The 21,408-nt window shown below is 44.7% G+C and overlaps 1 protein-coding gene across 4 annotated transcripts in view; it reads right to left on the reverse strand.

The window, feature by feature from the left end:
- Positions 1-2,497: 2,497 nt before the first annotated feature.
- The window catches only part of LOC140729418 (excitatory amino acid transporter 2-like), a 232,273-nt gene continuing 213,362 nt past the window's right edge, over positions 2,498-21,408 (reverse strand). For all 4 annotated transcript variants that reach the window (XM_073049136.1, XM_073049135.1, XM_073049133.1 and 1 more), the window contains 5 exons: positions 19,877-20,110; positions 18,966-19,160; positions 15,456-15,590; positions 12,139-12,367; positions 2,498-8,275 (listed from right to left, as the gene is read on the reverse strand). In XM_073049136.1, coding sequence (XP_072905237.1) covers positions 8,201-8,275; positions 12,139-12,367; positions 15,456-15,590; positions 18,966-19,160; positions 19,877-20,110 — 868 coding nt within the window. In that variant the 3' untranslated portion in view covers positions 2,498-8,200. The remainder of the gene's footprint in view (positions 8,276-12,138; positions 12,368-15,455; positions 15,591-18,965; positions 19,161-19,876; positions 20,111-21,408) is intronic.

The raw sequence follows: 21,408 nt of genomic DNA on the forward strand, positions 1-21,408 counted from the left end.
AGGCTGTTCTCTGGCAAAGGTAACTTGGTAAGTGGGAGGCCTTCAAAAGTGAAATTTTGAGAGTACAAAGCTTTTGTGTGCCTGTCAGAATAAAAGGTAAACATAATAGGTTTGGGGAACCTTGGTTTTCAACAGATATTGAGGTCCTGGTTAAGGACAAAAAGGTGGTGCACAGCAGGTATAGAGTATTAGAAATACAGGAGAACACTGAAGAGAGAAATCAGGAGGGCTAAAAGAAGGCATGAGGTTGCCCTAGCAGACAAGGCTACAGATATGTTAAGAGCAAAAGGAATGCAATACAAAATTGGTCCTCTGGAAGATCAGAATGGCAATCCATACATGGAGCTGAAAGAGATGGGAGATACCTTAAATGAATTTTTTGCATCTGTATTGACTCAGGAGATGAACACAGAGTCTACAGAAGTGAGGCAAAGCAGCATCAACTTCATGGGCCCTATACAGATTACAGAGGAGGAGGTGTTTGCTGCCTTGAGGCAAATTAAGGTGGATAAATCCTCAGGGCCTGATGAGGAGTTCCTTCAGACCCTGTGGGAGGCAATTGAAGAAATTACAGGAAGCCCTAGCAGAGATATCTAAATGTTCCTTTGTGACAGGTGAGGTACTGGAGGTAGCTAATTTTGTTCCACTGTATAAGAAAGGCTCTAAAAATAAATTACAAAATTATAGACCAGTAAGCCTGACATCAGTAGTGGGAATGTTATTGGAAGGTATTCTAAGGGTTTATAAGTGTTTAGATAGACCTGGTCTGATTAGGGATAGTCAGCATGGCTTTGTGCATGGTAAGTCGTGTCTAACCAATCTTACAGTTTTTTTGAGGAGGTTACCGGGAAAGTGAAGGCAAGGCAGTGGATGTCGTCTACATGGTCTTTGGCAAGGTATTTGACAAGGTCCCGCATGGGAGGTTAGTCAAGAAGGTTTATCCACTTGGCATTCAAGATGAGGAAGTAAATTGAATTAAACACTGACTTTGTGGGAGAAACCAGCGACTGGAGGCCTGTGACTAGTGAAGTGCCGCAGGGATCGGTGTTGGTTCTGTTGTTGTTTGTCATCTATATCAATGATTTGGATGATAAAGTGGATCAACAAATTTGGGATTACACCAAGATTGAGGGTGTAGTGGACAGACAGGAAGATGATCAGAGATTGCAGTGGGATCTGGACCAGCTGGAAAAACAGGATCAAAAATGGCAGAGGGAATTTAATGCAGACAATTGTGAGGTGTTGCATTTCGGGAGGACTAGCCAGGGTAGGTTTTAGACAGTGAATGGTAGAACACAAAGGAATACAATAGAGCAAAGGAATATGGGAATACAAGTCCATAATTCATTGAAGGTGGTATCACAGGTACATGGGGTTGTAAAGAAGCTTTTAGCACACTGGCCTTTATAAATCAAAGTATCGAGTACAGGAGATGGGATACTATGTTGAAGTTGTATAAAATATTGGTGAGGCCTAATTTTTAGTATTGTGTGCAGTTTTGGTCACCTGCCTGCAGGAAAGATGTAAATAGGGTTGAAAGAGTACAGAGAAAATTTACTAGGATATTACTGGGACCGGAGGACCTGAGTTATAATGAAAGATTGAATAGTTTAGCATTTTATTCCTTGAAATGAAGAAGAATAAGGGTAGATTTGATAGAGGTATACAAAATTATGAGTGGTATAGATAGGGTAAACGCAAGCAGGCTTTTTCCACTGGGGTTGGGTGGGACTACAACTAGAGATCATGGGTTAAGGGTGAAAGGGCAAAAGTGTAAGGGGAACATGGGTGAAACTTCTTCTTTCAGAGGGTGGTGAGAGTGTGGAACAAGTTGCCAGTGCAAGTGGTGCATGTGAGCTTGATTTCAATGTTTAAAGTTTGGATAAACGTGGTGAACTACATATACCTGTCTGGACACGCCCCCCCCCCCACCCCGCTGACTGCTCCTGTGGCTCCTCCCACAGACCCCTGTATAAAGGCGATTGGAGGCACTGCTCCTCCCTCAGTCTCCAGGATGTTGTGTGGTGGTCGCTTGCTGCTAGGTACATGGGTGGTAGTGGTAGGAGGGCTTTGGTCTCTGTGTAGGTCCATGGGACCAGGCAGTTTAACTGGTTCATCATGGATTAACTAGTCTGAAGGGCCTGTTTCTGTGCTGTACTTTTCTCTGCATCTATAACTCTAAATAGAATAAGGCCCCAAGTTAAAAGCTTACAAAAAATTACAGGAAGAATGAATTTCTTTTGAGAAAGTACTGTTGAAAATGACAAAATGTCTCTACCCTAAACCTTTACCCATCCTTTGAAGGGTCTCCAGCCTGAAACATTTCTTTCTCTGCAGTTGCTGTACGGCTGGTTGAGTGTTCATCTGTGTTTTTTATCAGGTTTCCGGCATCTGCATCTTATGTTGATTTTGGTTTTTACCCCGCCCCCCACCCCCCATGGAATGCATGCCAGAAATGTATTGCAAGAACAGGAATTAATAAAAACACTGAATCTCATTCTTCAAACCGAGGTGCCAATAAACATTTATTAGACTTTTCTGTAAACTTATATAACACCAAAAATACAGCACAGTGTGAAATAATCCAGTTGTGTCTCTGCCCTTTGATACATAAAGAATGCAGGTTTATCGACAAGACTCTCAACACAGACACAAATGACAACAGAGTACAAAAAAATTGAAAATCTTTCATATTAAAACAAGAAAAAGCAGAGATGTTTAACCGAGGAAGTTAGTTCTAACCATGTCTGCTACAGGTCCCATTCACTTCAACCCATGATCTAGTGAGTACAGAGAGAAGCTCAATCCATTGGTCAGCCAACACTGAGACACTGTACTGACAGCAAAGGGGAGTTCACTTGTAGGGAATGGGCAAAAGTAGGGGGAATATCTGGAGGGACTGAGAAAGAGAGAATGGGAAAGGATGGGGGAGAAGAATGGGAGAAATAGGTCAAGAGGTTAGAAAATGGAGAGGATGTGACATGCTGGGGTGAGGAAAGCAGAGTGTAGAAGTGGAAAGGAGAGACTGGAGGGAAGAGGAAGAGAAACAGGCAAAAGGATGGGATAATGGCAGGGGAGGGGAGAAGAAGTGAAGACCAAGGGTGGAGGAGGAGAATAGGCCAGGATGAAGGGAGAGGAGAAGAAGCAGTGTGGCGTGGATGGAAGGGACATGGGAGAAGGAATGGGATGAGGAGAGCACTGTGCAGTGGGTGAGGATGGAGGGGAGAAAAGAGGGAGGGGGTGGAAAGAAGAAGAAGGGATGAGGTGAAAAAGGAGGAAAGGGGGAAGCGGACAGCTGAAGATGTGCATGGAATGGCCAGCCTCAGTGTTCCATGACTGACGCAGATTGAGTTATTTTTCTTGCTAGTAGATTTAATGGGTTTGTAAGAAAAAGTGATAGGAGATAAGAGAAAAAACATTAGACCAAGTGATAAGATTCATCCAGACTGCAGAATTTCCATAAGTTAGTTAGAGCACTCCCAAAATAGATGTGTTAGGAAGGTGGGAGGTGCTGATTCAAAACCTCCAGAAATGTGCTCAGCTTTAGTACTGTTGAACCCATAAACATTCCACGTCTGCTTAATGTTAAATATTATAGACAGTTCTGGCCTCCCTAAACAAGGAAAGATATGCTTGCCAGAAAGGAAGAGCAACAGTGTTTCACCAGGTTGATTTCCAGATAGGTAGAATGGAGGTTTTAGTCCCATGTGAAGAGATCATATGGATTAAGTCGAGGTTAGAGGAATAAGAGTTGATTTCATTAATAAATACACATTTTTACAAGTCTTAGAGAATAGATGGAAGAACATTGCTTTCTCAGGCTGAGGTGTAAGGAACCAGGGGTCACAGTTCCAAAATAAGGGCTTGGCGATTTGGGAGAGCAAAGATTTCATCATCCGGAGGGTAGCGCTTCTTTCAAATTCTCAAGACCGAGATTGAGAGACCTCTGGATGTGGGGCTAGTGCAGAAGTGTGGGACTGAAGTGAGAAAAAACAGGCAACTTACTGAATTGGGAGGTAGGCATGCTGGGTGGAATAACCTATCCTTTCTTAAACAGTTGTGTTGGGGATCTGAGATAGAGCTCTCTGTAGAAATTCCAGCCCAAAGGACACACTGGTTATCTAAATCAATGCAATGGTAAGCAGGTCCAGGATTACAGTTCCCACCTCCAGCAAGTCTAAACCTGTCATATTCCGAGAAATGTCCCTTTACTTCACCCATCACGCAAAGCTACCAGAAAGAGGACTCCAATGGAATGGAATAACTGGCTGTTGAGTAGATCAGTGCTTCATGCAATACTTAAAGTAAAAGAGGGATCTGCAGCCAGGTGGACTGGAGCAAGTCCTTCTTGGACACCGAGTTGTAGTACTCCACTAAGATCCTGAGAGCATCACAACATGAGGCCACATCCGAAGGAGAGGGAAGCAAGACTTCCATAATAAAAACAGAAGCGCCAACCCCTGAGAGGTTTGCTCAGAACTGTGTGAATGCTCTGTGCCAAGCCTGGGAGTATTACATCATTTTCTTTGAAACAGATCTGCAAATCAACCCAGCATGGTGCTTCTTCACAGCAACATGGTGCATAAGCACCTGAAGGATATTAACGATTGCTATGGAAACTGCACCCGCAAGTGTTCTACAGCTCCTCTGACACCCTGGGTGGAAACTCTTCAATCTTCCTGCGCATTAATGAAGGGAAAGCCAAGCCCACAGGTTAAACTCGGAAGCATTTCTAGTGGTGGTCTGGAACCCTGGGTTGACAAACACCAGAGCATCATCTAAATCACTTGCAGAGATCCTTTGCAAATTTGTTTTTATTGACTAAATCATCATAGCATGTCAGTCAGTATCTGTGGAGAGGGAAGCTGAGTTAACGTTTCAGGTCAATGACCTTTGATTGGTTCCTCCCTCCACGGATGTTGCCTCACTTGTTGAGTATTTCCTGCTTCTCCTGCCTTCATTTAAGATGCCTGTTTTTGCTCAATTCATTCTCTAGAAGTTTGCTGGAGATCAGAGAAGGGATGGAGACAGTGGGGCAGGATACAGGGAGGGATGGAGGAGGAGGAGGCTAGGAAGCTTTGTGACATGGGTGGAAGTGAAAGTTTCTGTAGGGACAGTACATCAGATTGGAAGATATACTTGACCACTGCACATTTCTTCACTGCATGACTTTTATCCCATCTGCCAATTTGTTATTGACTTGACAATGCCCTCTCCTCCTGCTCCAAAAATATTAGTGTTCCACATTATTCTTGGCTAGCTTGCCCCATTCATACTTGGCAAGTCATCCAAGCTACCAACACCACTACCAGTCCAGCCCAGCTGTCATATGGTTCCTAACCAACCGTGGAGTGGGCTGCAGCAGTGTTTCCACCAAACCATCCACAAGGACAGAAATGTGCTATTCAGCAATGGGAATAATTCACGACACGAGTCAAAAATCTTCTCATCTTCCAATCTCTCATGGCTATCTAATCCAGTGCATTGCATATTTCAATCCATTGACGGGTTTTTAATCTCTCTCTCTCTCTCTCTCTCTCTCACTCACACATACACACACACACACACACACACACACACACACACACACACACACACACACACACACACACACACACACACACACACACACACACACACACACACACACACACACACACACTTCCTACACCTGCAAAACTTTAACTATCAAAAGGCATACAGAAATCTTATAAGGATTTGGAAAGCTGAAGTTAAGAGGTTACAAGAACATATAAAAATTATGGCATAAAAACTAAGAACAATTAACACCCAGTGTCACCCGATTGCTTCAAAGTAGTATGTGTACTAAATATCATGCAAAGTTTACGTTAGACACAAATACAAAATTTAATTATAGTCCACAGTAATGCAACAGCTCAAGGAGACACTCTGAGAAAGTAGCAAACCAGTTAACACTGAACAGCATGAACCATCCATAAAGCAAATTCTAATTTGCTTAAGGGATTAGTATCTGGGAGGTTCTTCCATCTGTGAAATCTCTCAGCAGAGGGCTTCGAAATCTAAATGCACAGACTGTAATATAGTCTTCCCTGTTCCACAAGGTGAACGACCTTTGAAATAAAAATTCACAATCCACCCTCCTGCATATGAGGGTTATCCTGCTCAGGGAGAATCAACTTCTGGGATCCTTGTGTCTGCATTTGCCAAGGATATCAGCAGAAGAGATTCCCGAACCGGATACCTTCCTTTGTATTTCAATCGGACATTGGGCATCATTTGGCACTCTTGTGAACTTTGAGACGTGGGAATTGGCAGAGAGAAAAAGTTTGACAGAAGACTTGTGCTTGTCCATGGTGCTTAAAGTCAAAGGCAGTATCTGGGGCCTGTGAACATTAACTCCACATCATTCTACCCAGTGCCGACAGACTTTATCAATAATAAAACATTCACAGTTGAGAATGGCATCTTTACCCTTCTTTGGGTCAGGGGCCACATGTTGCCTGCTATTGTTGCAAGGGATGAGGAGTCAAGTGGGAAAGGTTTACAGGTAACAAAGGATTCACCTCCCCTCCCCAACCTGTGAAGGTAACTCGGACCTTAGCCAAACTGGATCACCAGTTGTGTATCAGGCTTCCAACAGGAGGCACCTAAGCTGCTTCCAGACAATGATCAAGAGCACCGTGGGGAGGTTTTTTGTTGCACCTGCGCATACATGCCCATGTGCCTATGACATACACAAAGTATTGGGTTGGTGTGGAATCTGCCACCAACACCTCTTTGTTCCCCAGGGGCTACTGTTTGGACAACTCACCAACAGGGTCACCAGAGAACTCTGCTCTGCTAGAGACTTGAACGGGAGTCTGGCTCATGCCATTCAAAGGTTACTCAGGGGTCACTCTGAAAGCACAGCTTACAACCACTTCCCCCCCGCCCCCAACTTTGGTGATGGCCCTTGCAGAAGCTGCTTAGTTTGAGTGAATAGCAAATGATCTTCAGCTGTCCTTCATGAGGGGGGAGGCCAGCTCCTTCCTGTCCCAAGAGATGATGGGGTGTGGGCAGGATACTTGGACCACTGGAAGCAAAGGAAAGGCTGGGGCTACGAGTACACGAGTGTCCTTCTCACTTTCCTCCGGCCTTGCTTCTGCTGCTGGAATGTTAAACTCTGTACCTCTTGGCTCCCTATTAAGGGTGTCAAAGTTTGTGGGGAGAAGGCAAGAGAATGGGGTTGAGAGGGGAAATATATCAGCCATGATCAAATGGCCGAGTAAACTGCTGCTCCTATGTCTTATGGTCCAAGGGGAACCCAAAAGGAAGGAAGCTAGTGCAAATTTTCTGGTACTTCTCCTGTGGCTTCTGAACGTGTAGGGATTTGGGGCACAATGGGGATTGGCATTGTTCTAAGGCTGAAAGGGTGGTGATGTGGCAGGCCAGTGTGTAGATTATTTTCCACCCTGCTGGCTGAGTGTCAGGCACTGACCCACACCCTGCATCACTGAGGCTTGTCCTGTGAGCAGGTCTTTGGCTTTGCCTGTCAGCTAACCCTACTGCACTGAGGCACGTTTCCCCAGAGCGGAGGGCGAGGGATCTGTATTTCCTTTTACTGGAGCGGAGCCAGGGAGTACATCTCTGGACTAATGCACTTGTGGATCTTACTAATGGCAGTGTGTCACGCATTAAAGCAGATCACTTCCCTGAGAATGGCCTGTGCCAACCAGTCAGGTGAAAATCATGTGCTTAATTGCAATCCAAGTTGGCAAGATCCAACAGAGCAAATAGAAGGGGGCTGAAGCCTGGATGCTCAACAATGTAATGACCTTCCCTAACAACACAGGCAACCCACATTACTCTCAGGCGGGGTGAAGGGTAGTGGGTGAGGCACGAATACCGTGCCTGGGCTGGTGCAGTTCTTGTGCTTAGCTTTGCAAACTTCCTTCTTCCAAATGGGCTCCTTTCCCTCTCCTTCCTCTTTCTCGAATGACTGTGTGGAAACCTGTAAAGAACTACACAGTAACTGGTAAAAACCCCAGGTGTCCCCTTCACCAGCTCTCTACTTGGACCTTGCACTAACCACATTTACATAAAAGTACGAAAGAAGTTTTTTAAAACATGTTATTGTTTGCTTTTTTTCCTGTCAGATAAACGGTTTCAGCAGAAGCAAGCTTCAGGAGTTGGGGGGAGGGAAAAGAGGGGTGATGGGTTCGGGTTTTCCCCACTCTCCTCAGCTCTCCCGGTTCCAAGGTTCTTCCTCAACAATTGTGTAGTTGGCAGCTGTGCCATTGTTAGCCATGGTTACCTGGGGAAGTAATTACGAGGGAAGTCTAACTCAAGGGAGCAAAGTATAGGAAACAGCAAGAAACACAGAAGCCAAGAGAGTGAGGACAAACTCAAAGCATTCAAAGGAAACCCCTTCCTTTTGAGGACACACTCTCTACTCGCCCACCATTGGGAAGATTACCGAGAAGCAGGCTTGAGGGCCAGATTGACTTCTGTTCATTACCCCAGCAGTTTCAACATCAAAACTATGGGGGTAGAGGTGATCTGGGGCAACAGTGTAACATGGATAAGCCAATCATCATACATCACTCCCATCTCTCCCAATGCTTGGTTAGGAATGGAGGGATGTATGAATCACCCTCACGCAAAGAAAATGCCTGTTCAGGTTTCTGAGTCTCCTCTCCTTCCATTACCCTTTAGAAGAGCTCTTCAAAGAAACTCAAATCCACCTCACTCAACCTCTTATGTTCATGTCTGTTTACCCATGGAACCCTGACCATTCTCGCCTCCTTAGATAGTGGGCCTTTTCGCCTAGACTGGCCAATCAACAGTCTGGGAAGAATGTCCCCCATGACATGGAACTGAAGAACTCAGCTGACCAACCATCCATCATTCTTGAGCTGTAATCTTAGGACTTTGTTTGAAGTTATGAAATTTGTTTCTGGGAGGTTTTGATTACATAGATTTGTGCAGTTTCCTCATGTTATCAGGATCAGGCCCAATCCTACTGCAACTAAGCAGGCAGAAAAGAAAGTCAATAGATTGCTAACAGTAGAATCCTGAGAGGGGATAGAAATATCTGCACATTCCTCAAGGTAGTAGGACAGGAAACTTCAGTGGATCAGAAGTATTAGGGGATTTTCTTTTCTTTATCAGGCAAAGCATGGAATCTAAAAGCACACACAGCTCGAGTACTTCTAGTCAGTCCAGTGAAGGAAGAATGTGGGGGGGTTATAAGGATATTACCAAATCTCGTGAATTTTAGCTGGAATGAAAGATTGGTTGAGCTGCAGCTGTCTTCTTTAGAACAGAGGAGACTGAGGCAAGATTTAATCAAGCTATATGCACTAATGTGGATCTTAACTATAATGGTTATTTGAATGGAATGGTGGCTGCTTGTGAGAGCGGTAGAACCAGAAACCAGCAATGGATATTGACCTGATGTGTTGTAACCTAGGAGAGCAGACTGGGAAACTAGAAGTTATATAAAGCAATTAATAGGGAGTGTAAGGCTCTCGATGTGGAGGTCTACAGGTCCCTGAGGGATTTATATTTAGGTCAAAATGGTACAAAGGTCCTGCTCCTATTCTACACATATCCAGGATTATGGGGTGAACTGATTTCTGTGTAAGATGTGGTGCGGGGCAACAAGTTGGGTAAGCCACTATACATGCTGTTAAGGCCAACTAGACCCAGGTTGGTCCATTTCAACCTTGTTGTGCTTATGCTTGCTGAGAGCTAGGTGACTACTTGCTTAGGGAGACACTGCCTAGTCCCTCACACCTGGCCAGCGACTGGGAGGTGACTCACATCATCATTAATGACAAGGGAGGATTTGAAAGTTTGCACTTTTAAGGATGTTGACTCACCTTCCATTGTCACAAGAGATTCTGCAGATGCTGGAAATCTTGAGGAGCACTCAGAGATGCTGGAGGAACTCACTGGATCAGGCAGCATTTACAGTATGGGACAGAATAAACAGTCAACGTACTGGTCCTGACGAAGGGTCTGGGCCCAAAATGTCAACTGTTTATTCCCCTCTATATATGCTGCCTGACCTGCTGAGTTCCTTCAGCATTTTATGTGTTGCTCAGCCTCCATTGTGTTGCAAATTGCTCACGTTAGACACAGAAAGAAATCAATCTTTCAGGCGTGTGTCATTTCGTTAGGGATCAAGATGGTTTAAAGTTGAGCAATTTTGATAAGATGAAGTGAAGAAAGATCTCAGTGACAAGGCACAAAACAGTAACCCAAATCTTGCTGTGGAACTGAACTCTGGAATTGGTTCTCTGGCTTAGGTTTGACACACTGAAGCCAGTCTCATCCTCTGAGCATGGGTTGGGGAAGGCTGTGCTCTATTATTATAAACTCCCTCAGTCTTTTCTCAGAGTTATCTGCATGCAAAGGGAGAATTGAGCTGAAGTAGATTTGAGTTTAATTCACTAGAAAATTAAATGCTTTGAATTTCTCTTGGCTGCAAGTAGCAGCCTGCTCCTCTTGCAGCTTGTACAGCATTGATGCACCCCTCCCGTGCCAGAATGTATACCCCAAAGTCCCAGGACCCCACAAGAGTCAGAAGGACAGGAGACATTACAGGAGAGTTACATGCATTAGTGCATTACAGACATGCAGCAGATGAAATGCAGGGACAGAAAAGATGGCAACATGCAACTGTTTACATTACATGTATATTAACAGAACAAATGTGATGTGCATGATTTATATGTACATAGCATCTCTGTACCCCAAAAGACCAGGCAGGCGAACGGGGCTTCATATGGGCAGGCCACACAATCACTGACCCCTTGCTGGAGCCTATACTTGTCTCACATAGATTCTTACTGCGGGATATAGGAGGCTCTATATTCAGTTAGCTGCAGGGCTATTGAAAACAGAGTTACTCTCTCAGTCCAGTCACCAGTGCCTTGTCCTCCAGCTCCAGACCACTGGAACTGGCCTGACTACATTGCCTCACCAGACACAGCTGACCTCCTAAAGTCACTGCAGCCCCATTCATCAAACCAGCACTCCCCACACACACCCATAAGCTCAGCCCTACCCTCCCCAACTACAGCACTCATTTTGATTTCTTATTCTCTGCAGCCTCATCACCAATAACCGAATGCACTCCCCTGCCAATCACCAGGCTCCCCCAGTCAACCAACATCCTGACCACCCCCTCCATCCCTAATCAGACAACCATCCAATCACTCAGCACACCAAACTCCCATTAGTCAATAATCCTAAGTACCCTCCCAATCCCTGATTAACTCTCTTACCCTTCACCCAACACACCTATCACCCAACACCGCTAATCCCTTGGAGATTGTTCATCTACCAGTCACCCACCACCCTCAATCATCTTGACCCTCTATTACCCTACAGTCCCCATCACCCAACACCCCAAGCTGATCACCCAACTCCCTCTTCAACCAACCCCTTCTCCGAATGCGTCACCTCCACCCAACCCACTGATCAACTCCACTACTTCTATTTCTTTGCCACCCTCCAACTCTGCCCCTCTCACCCACACCACTAACCTCCATCACCATTTACAATCAAATTCTCCACTGCCTATAGTGAGACTATGGTCCATGATCTCTGCTCCATCAGTGTCTGAGGACCATAGCTTCCAATATCATGTACTCTCTTCATCACTAATGCACTCAGACTGACAGCTAAATGACCACTTCCTTCCATGGACACCTTGTGAAGTAGAGGCAAGAGGCAGGGAGCATTGAGTTGGCCCAAAGCCTTCTTAGATATGAACTCCTGTTATTAAATCTTTTCCAATTTACCTCTCCTTCCTTGCTGTGTGAAAGCTTCCAGCATTAAATATATACAAATATCTCAATAAATTAAGTGGCATAATTTACATTAATTGGCATAAAAATACTTTAATCTAAATATATTTCACCTATAAATTTTCACAAGCCTTTTTCAAAAAGCTTCAAGTGCTATGGTCTTAAAATGTGTCCTCTGGAATAGTTCAACAGGCCAGAGTATTGTACCCACTACCTTTGCCAACTCTACCAATGTTCTAGCCACAGTGACTGTTGGGGCACACAGGGACCACTACAACAACAGCAGGAAATGGAGATAACTAGAAACAAGCAGGTGCTGTTAAATGCAGGTCTCGATATCTGTATATGTGAAATATACCTTGTCCTCTTCTGCCTGGACAGAGTTGTCTGAGTAATTGGGCTGGCTAGGGTTGTTCTCATGGTGGGTCTTCATGCCTTCATTCACGAACAATGTTTTGGGCAACCTCCCATCCTCGAGCAAGGCATGCTGGGCATCAATGTTTGCCAGTTCTTCCTTCGACAGGTGGTAGACGATGCCAGCCCCGAATGAATCACCGACAACATTCACTGAGGTCCTCATCCTGTCCCTGCAATATAACAGTCAACAAGGCACGGTCAGCCTTTCTCGCTCTCTTGTTACTATGGCAACCAAGCCTGAGGAAACCCAGAGCTGGTAGCATCTCTACTGGAACCTCTTGTGGTAAAGTGCTTTGAGCTCCAACAGAAATTGATAAGATTTTTGGATATAAAAGGAATCAAGGGATGAGAGGTCATTACAGGAAAGTAGAGTTGAGGTCATGATCCTCTTGAATAGGGAAGCAAGGAACAGGAGATGAATAGACAATGACTTTAATCTGTGTACTGCTTTTACTTCTGAGGCTCTGATGTTCTTTGTGTAGACATGAACGGGCATCAATATCTTTAGTGTGATCATGATGGGCAAAAAGATTAATTTCTGTGTTGCTTTTCAGGACTTCAAAACATCCAAATGTACTGCTGAAGTGTAGACACTATGGTAATGTAGGTAAGGGACCAGTTGGTTTAAACATAATAAAACAACTCTCTGACTTAGTATGTTGATTAACAGACCTACTATAAATGCTCCTCAGAAGTTACTGGAACTTTTAAAGAACATTGTTCATTAGGAAGAAGGAATTCTTTCTACTCCCTTTCGGAAAACTCAGCCCTATTATCTTAGAAATTTCCTTTTGAAGAGCAAGTTATTCAATATGTTTTGCAGACTGTTGGAGCACTAAGAAGCAAATTCTTTCCAGGAGGAAACAGCGTACCACGTGTAAGTGGAGTGTGAAAGGTTGCAGCCTCTATTTGAAGTGTCCACCCTTTAGGTTCTTACAGCACTTCAGCCCTAGGCTCCTGAGTTTTGGTCACCTGATGCAGAGGGAGTGGGGATGGGTTAGTGGGGTATCCTCTGGATAGTTTGCTTCAGGGCCTGGCCAAGGTGAGAATTTGCATGGCCAGGTGATGGTTCTGCATGAGGTGACTGCCTGCCCCTCTTTCAGAGTTTACTATATATTCTGTAGTCATCTGGTATTTTCTGAAAGCTCATTGTCCATTAATGATGACCACAAAGCTACCGGGCTGTTGTAAAGATCCAAGAAACATGCACAAAATACTGGAGGAGCTCAGCAGGCCAAAAGTTAAAAGTACAGTCGGCGTTTCAGGCTGAGAACCCTCAGCAGGGCTGGAGACATAAAAGATGAAGAGTAGATTTAAAAGGTGCGGGGAGGGGAGAGAGAAACACAAGGTGGTAGGTGAAACCGGAAGGGTGAGGGGTGAAGTAAAGCGCTGAGAAGTTGATTGGCGAAAGAGATACAGGGTTGGAGAAGAGTGAGTCTGATAGGAGAGGACAGAAGGCTATGGAAGAGAGAAAAGTGGGGAGGAGCACCAGAGGGAGGCAACGGGCAGGCAAGAAGATAAGGTGAGAGAGGGAAAAGGGGATGGGGAATGGTGAGGGGGAGGGGCATTACCAGAGGTTTGAGAAATCAATGTTCATGCCATCAGGTTGGAGACTACCCAGATGCAATATAAGGTGTTGCTGCTCCAACCTGAGTGTGGCCTCTTCATGACAGTAGTGGAGGCAATGGATCTGCATGTCGGGAAGGGAATGGGAACTGGAATTAAGATGGGTAGCTTCTGGCATGAACATTGAACTCTGCTGACATGCAGAGTTTAAACACTTGAAAACTGGGTTGATATTCCTTCTCTGGTAGATTTGCTGTTCTGAGTGTCAGTGATGAATGGGACTAGTGATGGTTAATTATTGAGTAATGCTCAGTAATATGAGGGGTTGGAGTCTCTGTAATGCTTGGACTGATGATTCTAATTTAGTTTAAAATCAGTCCATACCAGTCTGAATTGTGCCTAGTGATCATAGATTCGTCGTTCAGGGTGGCAGGAGGAAGCAATTTGAGGTGTTTTGTAGCTTTTGGGTGGATATTGTGTGTGTAGGTGTAGAGGGTAAGTGTTAGTTAGGATTAAGGTATGGGTTGGCGCTAGACTGAAGATAGAGCCATGAGCAAGAGGAGATTTCCAGCGGTTGAAAAGGATATAATTCCTCCAAAGGAATTAGTTGACTCTGAACTGTTCCTAAGCAAGGTAAGGGTTCCTAATCCTCCCTTTCCCCACTGCACCCTGTAACTGTCTCTTCCATGTTGCAGTGCTTGCTCAAGGCCCACACGTACTGGGCCATTTAACTCCTACTCTCACTGCAGCTTTGTCAGGGCAACCTACTCCAATTGGTGGTGCCATCATGTGTTGGGCCCCAACAGTTCACCATGCATTAGATGCATCAGGGTATCATCTGCCTAACTGGTGGATGGTTATGGGGAGAGATCGGCTTATTTCTATGAGATGGGAGGAGAGCATCCATTGAACAATACTGTGAACAGGCCACTGTCCCAGTAGAGGCTCCAGGCTGTTTCAGCAAAGCACTGGGACAGTATCTATTGCCACTACTTCCTCCACTTGATAGGCCCACAAAACCACAAACCCACTGAAGTTTCATCCAATCCACAAGTAACTAGATCTACAAGGCGGCCAGCAGAAAATTGAGGAAATCTTAAAGTCATGGTTCCTCGAGGAGACAGCATCTATAACCAGGACATGCCTTCTTCTCATTGCTACCATTGGAGAGAAGGTATAGGAGACTAAAGACCCAAGCCAACAATTCAGCTTTTCCCCCTCCATCATCAGATTTCTGAACAGTCCATGAACCCATGAACACTATCCTGCTATTCAATTCTTGAAGTTTAATGTGCTGTTAACTGCCCCATTAAGCCATTTTGATTCATCCTATCAAGTATCATCCCTTTGTTCTACAATCCCTCCAGCATCTTCTAATCCACCAAAACTAACCTGTATTTCTCTCTTTCCCAGTTTTACAAAGGGCCACAGACCCAAAACATTGATTCTTTCCAGATATGATGTCTAACCTGTTGGGTTTTCCCCTCAGTGTGGTTGTTTTTATTTCAGATTTCTATCATCTCAGAATCAGAATCAGGTTTATTATCACTGGCATGTGACGTGAAATTTATTAACTTATCTGCAGGGAATGGTTGAATTTTTTTCCCAAGTGAAGTGGCCCTAGTTTTGGAATGAAAGTCAGGACAAAAGAAACTTACCCAAAGGACTTTCAATAGGGATAGTTTTACTTACAGCAGCCAATCCACAGCGACGAGCAGGCTGATATCTTGTGTGGGGAGTCCAACAGCGGTGAGAATGAGGAGCATGGTAACCAGTCCTGCACTGGGAATGCTGGCAGCTCCAATGCTGGCCAAGGTTGCTGTCAAACTGCAAAACAATCATGAACGAGAGTCTCTTTATCAAAGGCAGACATGCACTTTGTTCACTGGTGTTTCAGCGCTGCTCTCATTTTCTTCCCAGTCTCTGCAGAGCAGCGACAGATTGTGCTACCATTTACAGCAACCTCACTGAGACAGTGTTTCCAAACTCACCACCTTTACCAGCTATAAGGGCAAGGGCAGGAAAAGCATGGGGACACCACCACCTGAAAGTTGCGCTCCGAAATTCTCACCGTCAAGTCTTGGAAAGATTTTGCTGTTCCTCCACCTTTACTGGGTCAAGATTCTCTGTTTGCTGACAATCTTTTTATTGTTACAAAACTGCTTCACTCTTACTCTACCTATTGACCTCTCTTCAGTCTGCAATATGATTGATAGTTCCGAATGGTTCATCTCAGATAAATACTTCCATGGCCTCAGTCCAGTACCACACCCTGCTCTCTACTGTGGCTTCCAACCACAGATGATTTTGCATCTGACCTTTTTTATATGTCCTTCCCTCCCTTCATTTCACCATCAGAGCAAGGACCCAAATATTACCACACTATGCTGTTGGACGCTCCTCCTCAAACCCTGCCATTTAGGACAGAGCTGAGGTGAAATGTTTTCACACAACAAATGGTGGATCTTTGGAATTGGAGTCCAATATTCATAGAGTAATCAAGCATGGAAACAAGCCCTTTGACCCAACTCATCCATAACCACCAAGTTGTCTACCTGAGCGAGTCCCATATGCCTGCTTTTGACGTATATCCCTCTCAGCAATGTTCAACAACAGCTTCAGATCTCACACCATTAGGTACTTGAACCAACCTGTAAAACCCTAAATCCATGTCAGACTATATTTCTCTCAATGTGCTCAAATGCCGAGCACCTCCACTCCAAGCAGAATTTCCCAGTCGTTCTACATTTCACTTCCCATTTCCATTGCTGTTCTGACATGTCGGTCCACGGCCTCCTCTTGTGCCAAGATAAGGTCACCGTCTGGATGGAGGAGTAACACCTTATATTCCATCTTGGTAAGCTCAAACATGATGGCGTGAATATCAATTTCTCCTTCTGGTAAAAAAAAAATCCCCTTCCCCTCCCCATAGATGCTGCCTGACCTACTGAGTTCCTCCTGCATTTTATGTGTGCTGCTCTGGATTTCCAGCATCTGCTGTCTTTCTCATGTTTACAATTCCATCATGATTATTTTTGTTTATTTTGTCATCTTACCAATGTATAATTTATGTTAGTAACAAATTGTGCTGTTGTTGCAAAAAGCACAACTCATTTTCTAGTTTCTGGTCGCTCCTTTTTTGTTGTTTTTTGTGCAATTTTTGATTGGCAAAGGACTGGCTCTGCAGCCTGAAGTTAACAAGCCCCAAAGCACTTGATTGAAGCTGATCTGAGCAGAAATGAATATGCTTAGACGCTTTTGATGATTTCTCATTTGGTGTTTTATATTCTGTATTTTCTCACTCATTTTTATTTTTGCCGTTTGCACGATTTGTTTTTTTTTGTGCATTTGGGGTTTGATTGTTTTCTTTGAACGGGTACCATGGTTTGGTTTGTGGCTGTCTGTGGGAAGATGAATCTCAGGATTGTATACTGCATACATACTTTGATAATAAACAAATGTACTTTGAATCTTTGAGTTTTCTTAGCACTTAAAAGGTATGGATGCCCATAACAATGAAACTTGAGCCTGAATCTAAAGCTTTCCTTTCATGAACCTGTCTGTTCTCTCATGCAATCACTGAGTTCATTCCAAACTCAGTTTTCTGGGCATAATGGAATCCAGGAAAATGGAGATAGGACAGGAAGAAGTAGTTGGGGTTAAGATCAGCCCCTATAATGTTGAATGATGAAACAGGTGTGAGGGCTGAACAGTCTACTCCCTCTTTTACTGTGTTCCTATACCGAGGCATCTCTCCACATAATCCAAAAGGTTCCTCAGCAGTGACTTGCTAATTAAAATTATTTGTAAAGGAACAAACATTTCTAGCAGCCTAACTCTCAGTTGCAGATAGTAACTGTCTGTCAGATAACAACCACCAGAAAAAATGGTGCTGTGGTTATGAGAAAATTTCTTCCCCCAAGCCTTTCGCTAATTTATGTTCAATATCAGTTCTCTGAACGAACTGTAGGCTGATGCACTTCCCTAAAGGAGCATACGTAAAAGCAATTAATCATAGAATGAAAGGTCCTTTGGACCAACCAGTCTACACCAATCAAAATCAAGCTAGTCCCCTTTGTACATATTTGCTCCATATTCCTCTAAACTTTTTATATCCATATATCTGTCCAAATGTCTTTGAATTGTTGGAAAGTTGGCATAGAGGAAGGCATATGTGTGTGATGTTCGCTCTCTCTCCCTCTTGCTCGGTGCTCCCAAGGGAAGGTCCCTGTGTCCAAACGGTCTCTCTTTCTCCTCGATGCTGTTGGAGGTTGGTACCAAAGTTCTGGGTCTGTGGTTTATCGATTGGATTGTAGCTCACTTGGACTCTTTTGATTTTATGTTTTTATATTCTGTGTTTTCACTCATTCTTTCTTGCTGCTGTTTGCACAACTTGTTTGTTCTTTGCAGGTGGTCAGGGGTGGGGAGTTAATGTTCTTGTTACCATTTGCCTGATTTTTTTTTTGCTCATGGCGGGGTGGGGTTGATGTTTTTCTTTGGACAGCTTCCATGGCCTACTTTGTTTCATTGTTATCTGGAGAAGATGAATCTCAGAGGTGTATACTGCATACATACTTCGATAATAACTGACCCTTGAACCTTAATATACCTGTCTCAATCTCTTCCTCTGGCAACTCATTTCACATAGGCACCAGCATCTAGATGGAAAATAATGCCTGTCAGGTTTGTATTGAATCTCTCCCCTCTCAGCTTAAATCTACACCTTCTAGTTCCTATTTCCCCAACTCTGGGAAAAACACCCTTTGCATTAACCCCATCTACAGAAAGCCTCTCATGATTTTATACACCCCTGTAAGATCACCTCTCATTCTCCTATGCTCCCAAAAGTCCTAGCCTGTTAAACCTCCCCCATCACTCAATCCCTTGAGCCCTCGCAACAGGATCCAATGAAAACCCCTGCTCGTATGAAGCTCACAGAGTGAACAGTATACCTAGTAACCATAAATAAATCTAGTGAAAAGCATAAACAGTGCAACGATGCAAAGAGATTTGTACTGTTGACCTCACAGAGAAGGTAGAACTGGCATTTATTTGGATGGTGCTGATGAAAATTGGTTTGAATTCTCTTTTCACACTGCCTCCACGTGCAGTACAAAGGCAGGGTGTGACCGACAGAGATGAACTCCCTCAACCTTGACCTCTCGAGTGGAGGGTACAGGGTGGTGACAGCTTCAAACGCACCTCACAGTCACTATCTGTCCCGCATCCAGCTGGATGTTGTTCATCTGGGCGATGAAAATGGCAGCCACAGCCTCGTAGAGGGCAGTTCCATCCATATTGATGGTGGCACCGACTGGAAGAACAAACCGGGTCACTCGCTTGTCAATGCCCAGGTTCTCCTCCAGGCAGCGGAAAGTGACGGGCAGGGTCCCAGCGCTGGAAAACACAAATGCAGCCCATCAGCTTCCTTATCTTGTGCCCCCATGGTCTGTCCCTTCCTCAGTGGCTAAGCTTCAGCTCTCTGTCGAACACCAGGCCTTTCATTACCTCCAAGGTGCAGGCTCTCCCCTCCTCATCTCAGTGTGCAGTTCCCATCACTGTACCCCCACCCTTGCTTCCTGCTCCCACTTCACTAACTCTGCACTCACTCTTGCAGGCGACCCCTGCTCTCCCCCATCCATGCTCTCGTCCCCTTCTCCACTCCTCCCTGCGCCCCCGTCATATTCCACTTACCCCCACAGTCCTCCACATCGTTCCACCCACCTCCTCTGCTCCACACTCTCCCTCAGCCTGCCTCCTCACCTTTCCCCACTGCTGCTTCCTTCACCCTTTATAGCATGAAGACAAGCCCTTCAGCCCATCTTGCCCAGGCTGACTAAGCTCCCATTTGCCTGCATCCTGCACGTATCCCTCGAAATGTTTCCTACCTTTCCAAATGTCCTTGAAATATAACTGCACCCATTTCTACCACTTCTTCTGGCAGCTCCTTCCCTCTGTGTGAAAAAAAAACTTGCCCAGCAGGTCCCTTTTAAACTGTCCCTTTTCAGCTTAGACTCCCTTACTCTGGGAAGGAGGGTGTGCCTATCTACAGAAGCTATGCCTCTCATAATCTTGCAAATCTCTACAAGGTTATCCCACAGACAGGACTGTACCTGGATGCTGTCCCAAGTGCAGTGATCCAGGCCTGGAAGATGCCTGCTAGGAAGGAGAAAGGGTTTTTCCTGGTTATCGCAAAGTACATCAGCGGCAAGATTATGCCTCCATGGATGATAAGCCCAGTGATTACTGTCACCATGTACATGCCCAGTTGCTTTGCAACCACCTCCAGGTCTTCGATGGCCACAATCTTCCCACAAATCAGACAAGCGATACCCAGGGGTGAGTACCTTAGTAACACAAGGGAGAAAGACAAGGGTTAGGGAGGAACTTTATCAGGTACAACGCTGGGCAGCAACGTTACATCTGGGACAGCTGTGGGTTTGGGGGCTGTAGCAGGAGACTTAATTAAAACCTGCACAGATAGAAATGAAATTCTCCACCTGACCCATTCACTTTTGAAGGGGTGGGTATAAGAATGCAGAAATATTGTGTGGAATTCCAAGAATTATTGTTTTTTTAAAGGCCTTTGACAAGGTGACACACATGAGGCTGCTTAACAAGATAAGAGCCCATGGTAGTACAGGAAATATACTAGCAAGGATAGAAGACTGGCTGACTGGCAGGAGGGAATAAAGGGAGCTTTTTCTGATTGGCTGCTGGTGGCTAGTGGTATGCCACAGAGGTCGATGTTGGGACCTCTTTTTACATTATGTGTCAGTGATCTGGATGATGGAATTGATGGCTTTGTGGCCAAGTTTGCAGATGACACGAAGATAGGTGGGGGGTAGGTAGTGATGAGGAAGCAGGGAGGCTGCAGAAGGATAGATTAGGAGAATGGGCAAAGTGGCAGATGGAATACAGTGTCAGGAAGTGTATGGTCATGCACTTTGATAGAAGGAACAAAAGCATAGACTTTTCTAAACAGGCAGAAAATTTAAAAAATCCAACGCACAAAGGGACTTGGGAGTCCTCGTGCAGGATTCCCTGAAGGTTAACTTACAGGTTGAGTCTGTGTTGAGGAAGGCAAATGTAATGTTAGCATTCATTTCAAGTGGACTAGAAGATAAAAACAAGGATGTAATGCTGAGGCTGTAGAAGACACTGGTGAGGCTTCATTTGAAGTATTGTGAGCAGATTTGGGCTGCTTATCTAAGAAAGGATGTGGTGGCTTTGGAGAGGGTCCAGAGGAGATTCACAACAATGATTCCGGGAATGAAAGGCTTATCATATGAGGAGCATTTGATGGTTCTGGGCCTGTATTCAATGGAATTCAGAAAAATGAGGGGAGATCTCATTGAAACCTATCAAATGTTGAAAGGCTTAGATAGAGTGGATGTGGCAAGGATGTTTCCTTTAATGGGGAAGGCTAGGACCAGAGGACACTGCCTCAGAATAGAGGGATGTCCATTTAAAATGGAAGTGAGAAGAAATGTCTTTAGCCAGAGGGTGGTGTATCTGTGGAAACTGTTGCCACAGGTGGCTGTGGAGGCTTGGTCCTTAGGTGTATTTAAGGTGGAGGTTGATAGGTTCTTGATAAGTCAGGGTGTGAAAGGAGCATGTGATTGAGAGGGAAAATGGATCAGTC

The sequence above is a fragment of the Hemitrygon akajei genome, chromosome 6, assembly GCF_048418815.1.
Source record: "Hemitrygon akajei chromosome 6, sHemAka1.3, whole genome shotgun sequence".
Taxonomy (NCBI): domain Eukaryota; kingdom Metazoa; phylum Chordata; class Chondrichthyes; order Myliobatiformes; family Dasyatidae; genus Hemitrygon; species Hemitrygon akajei.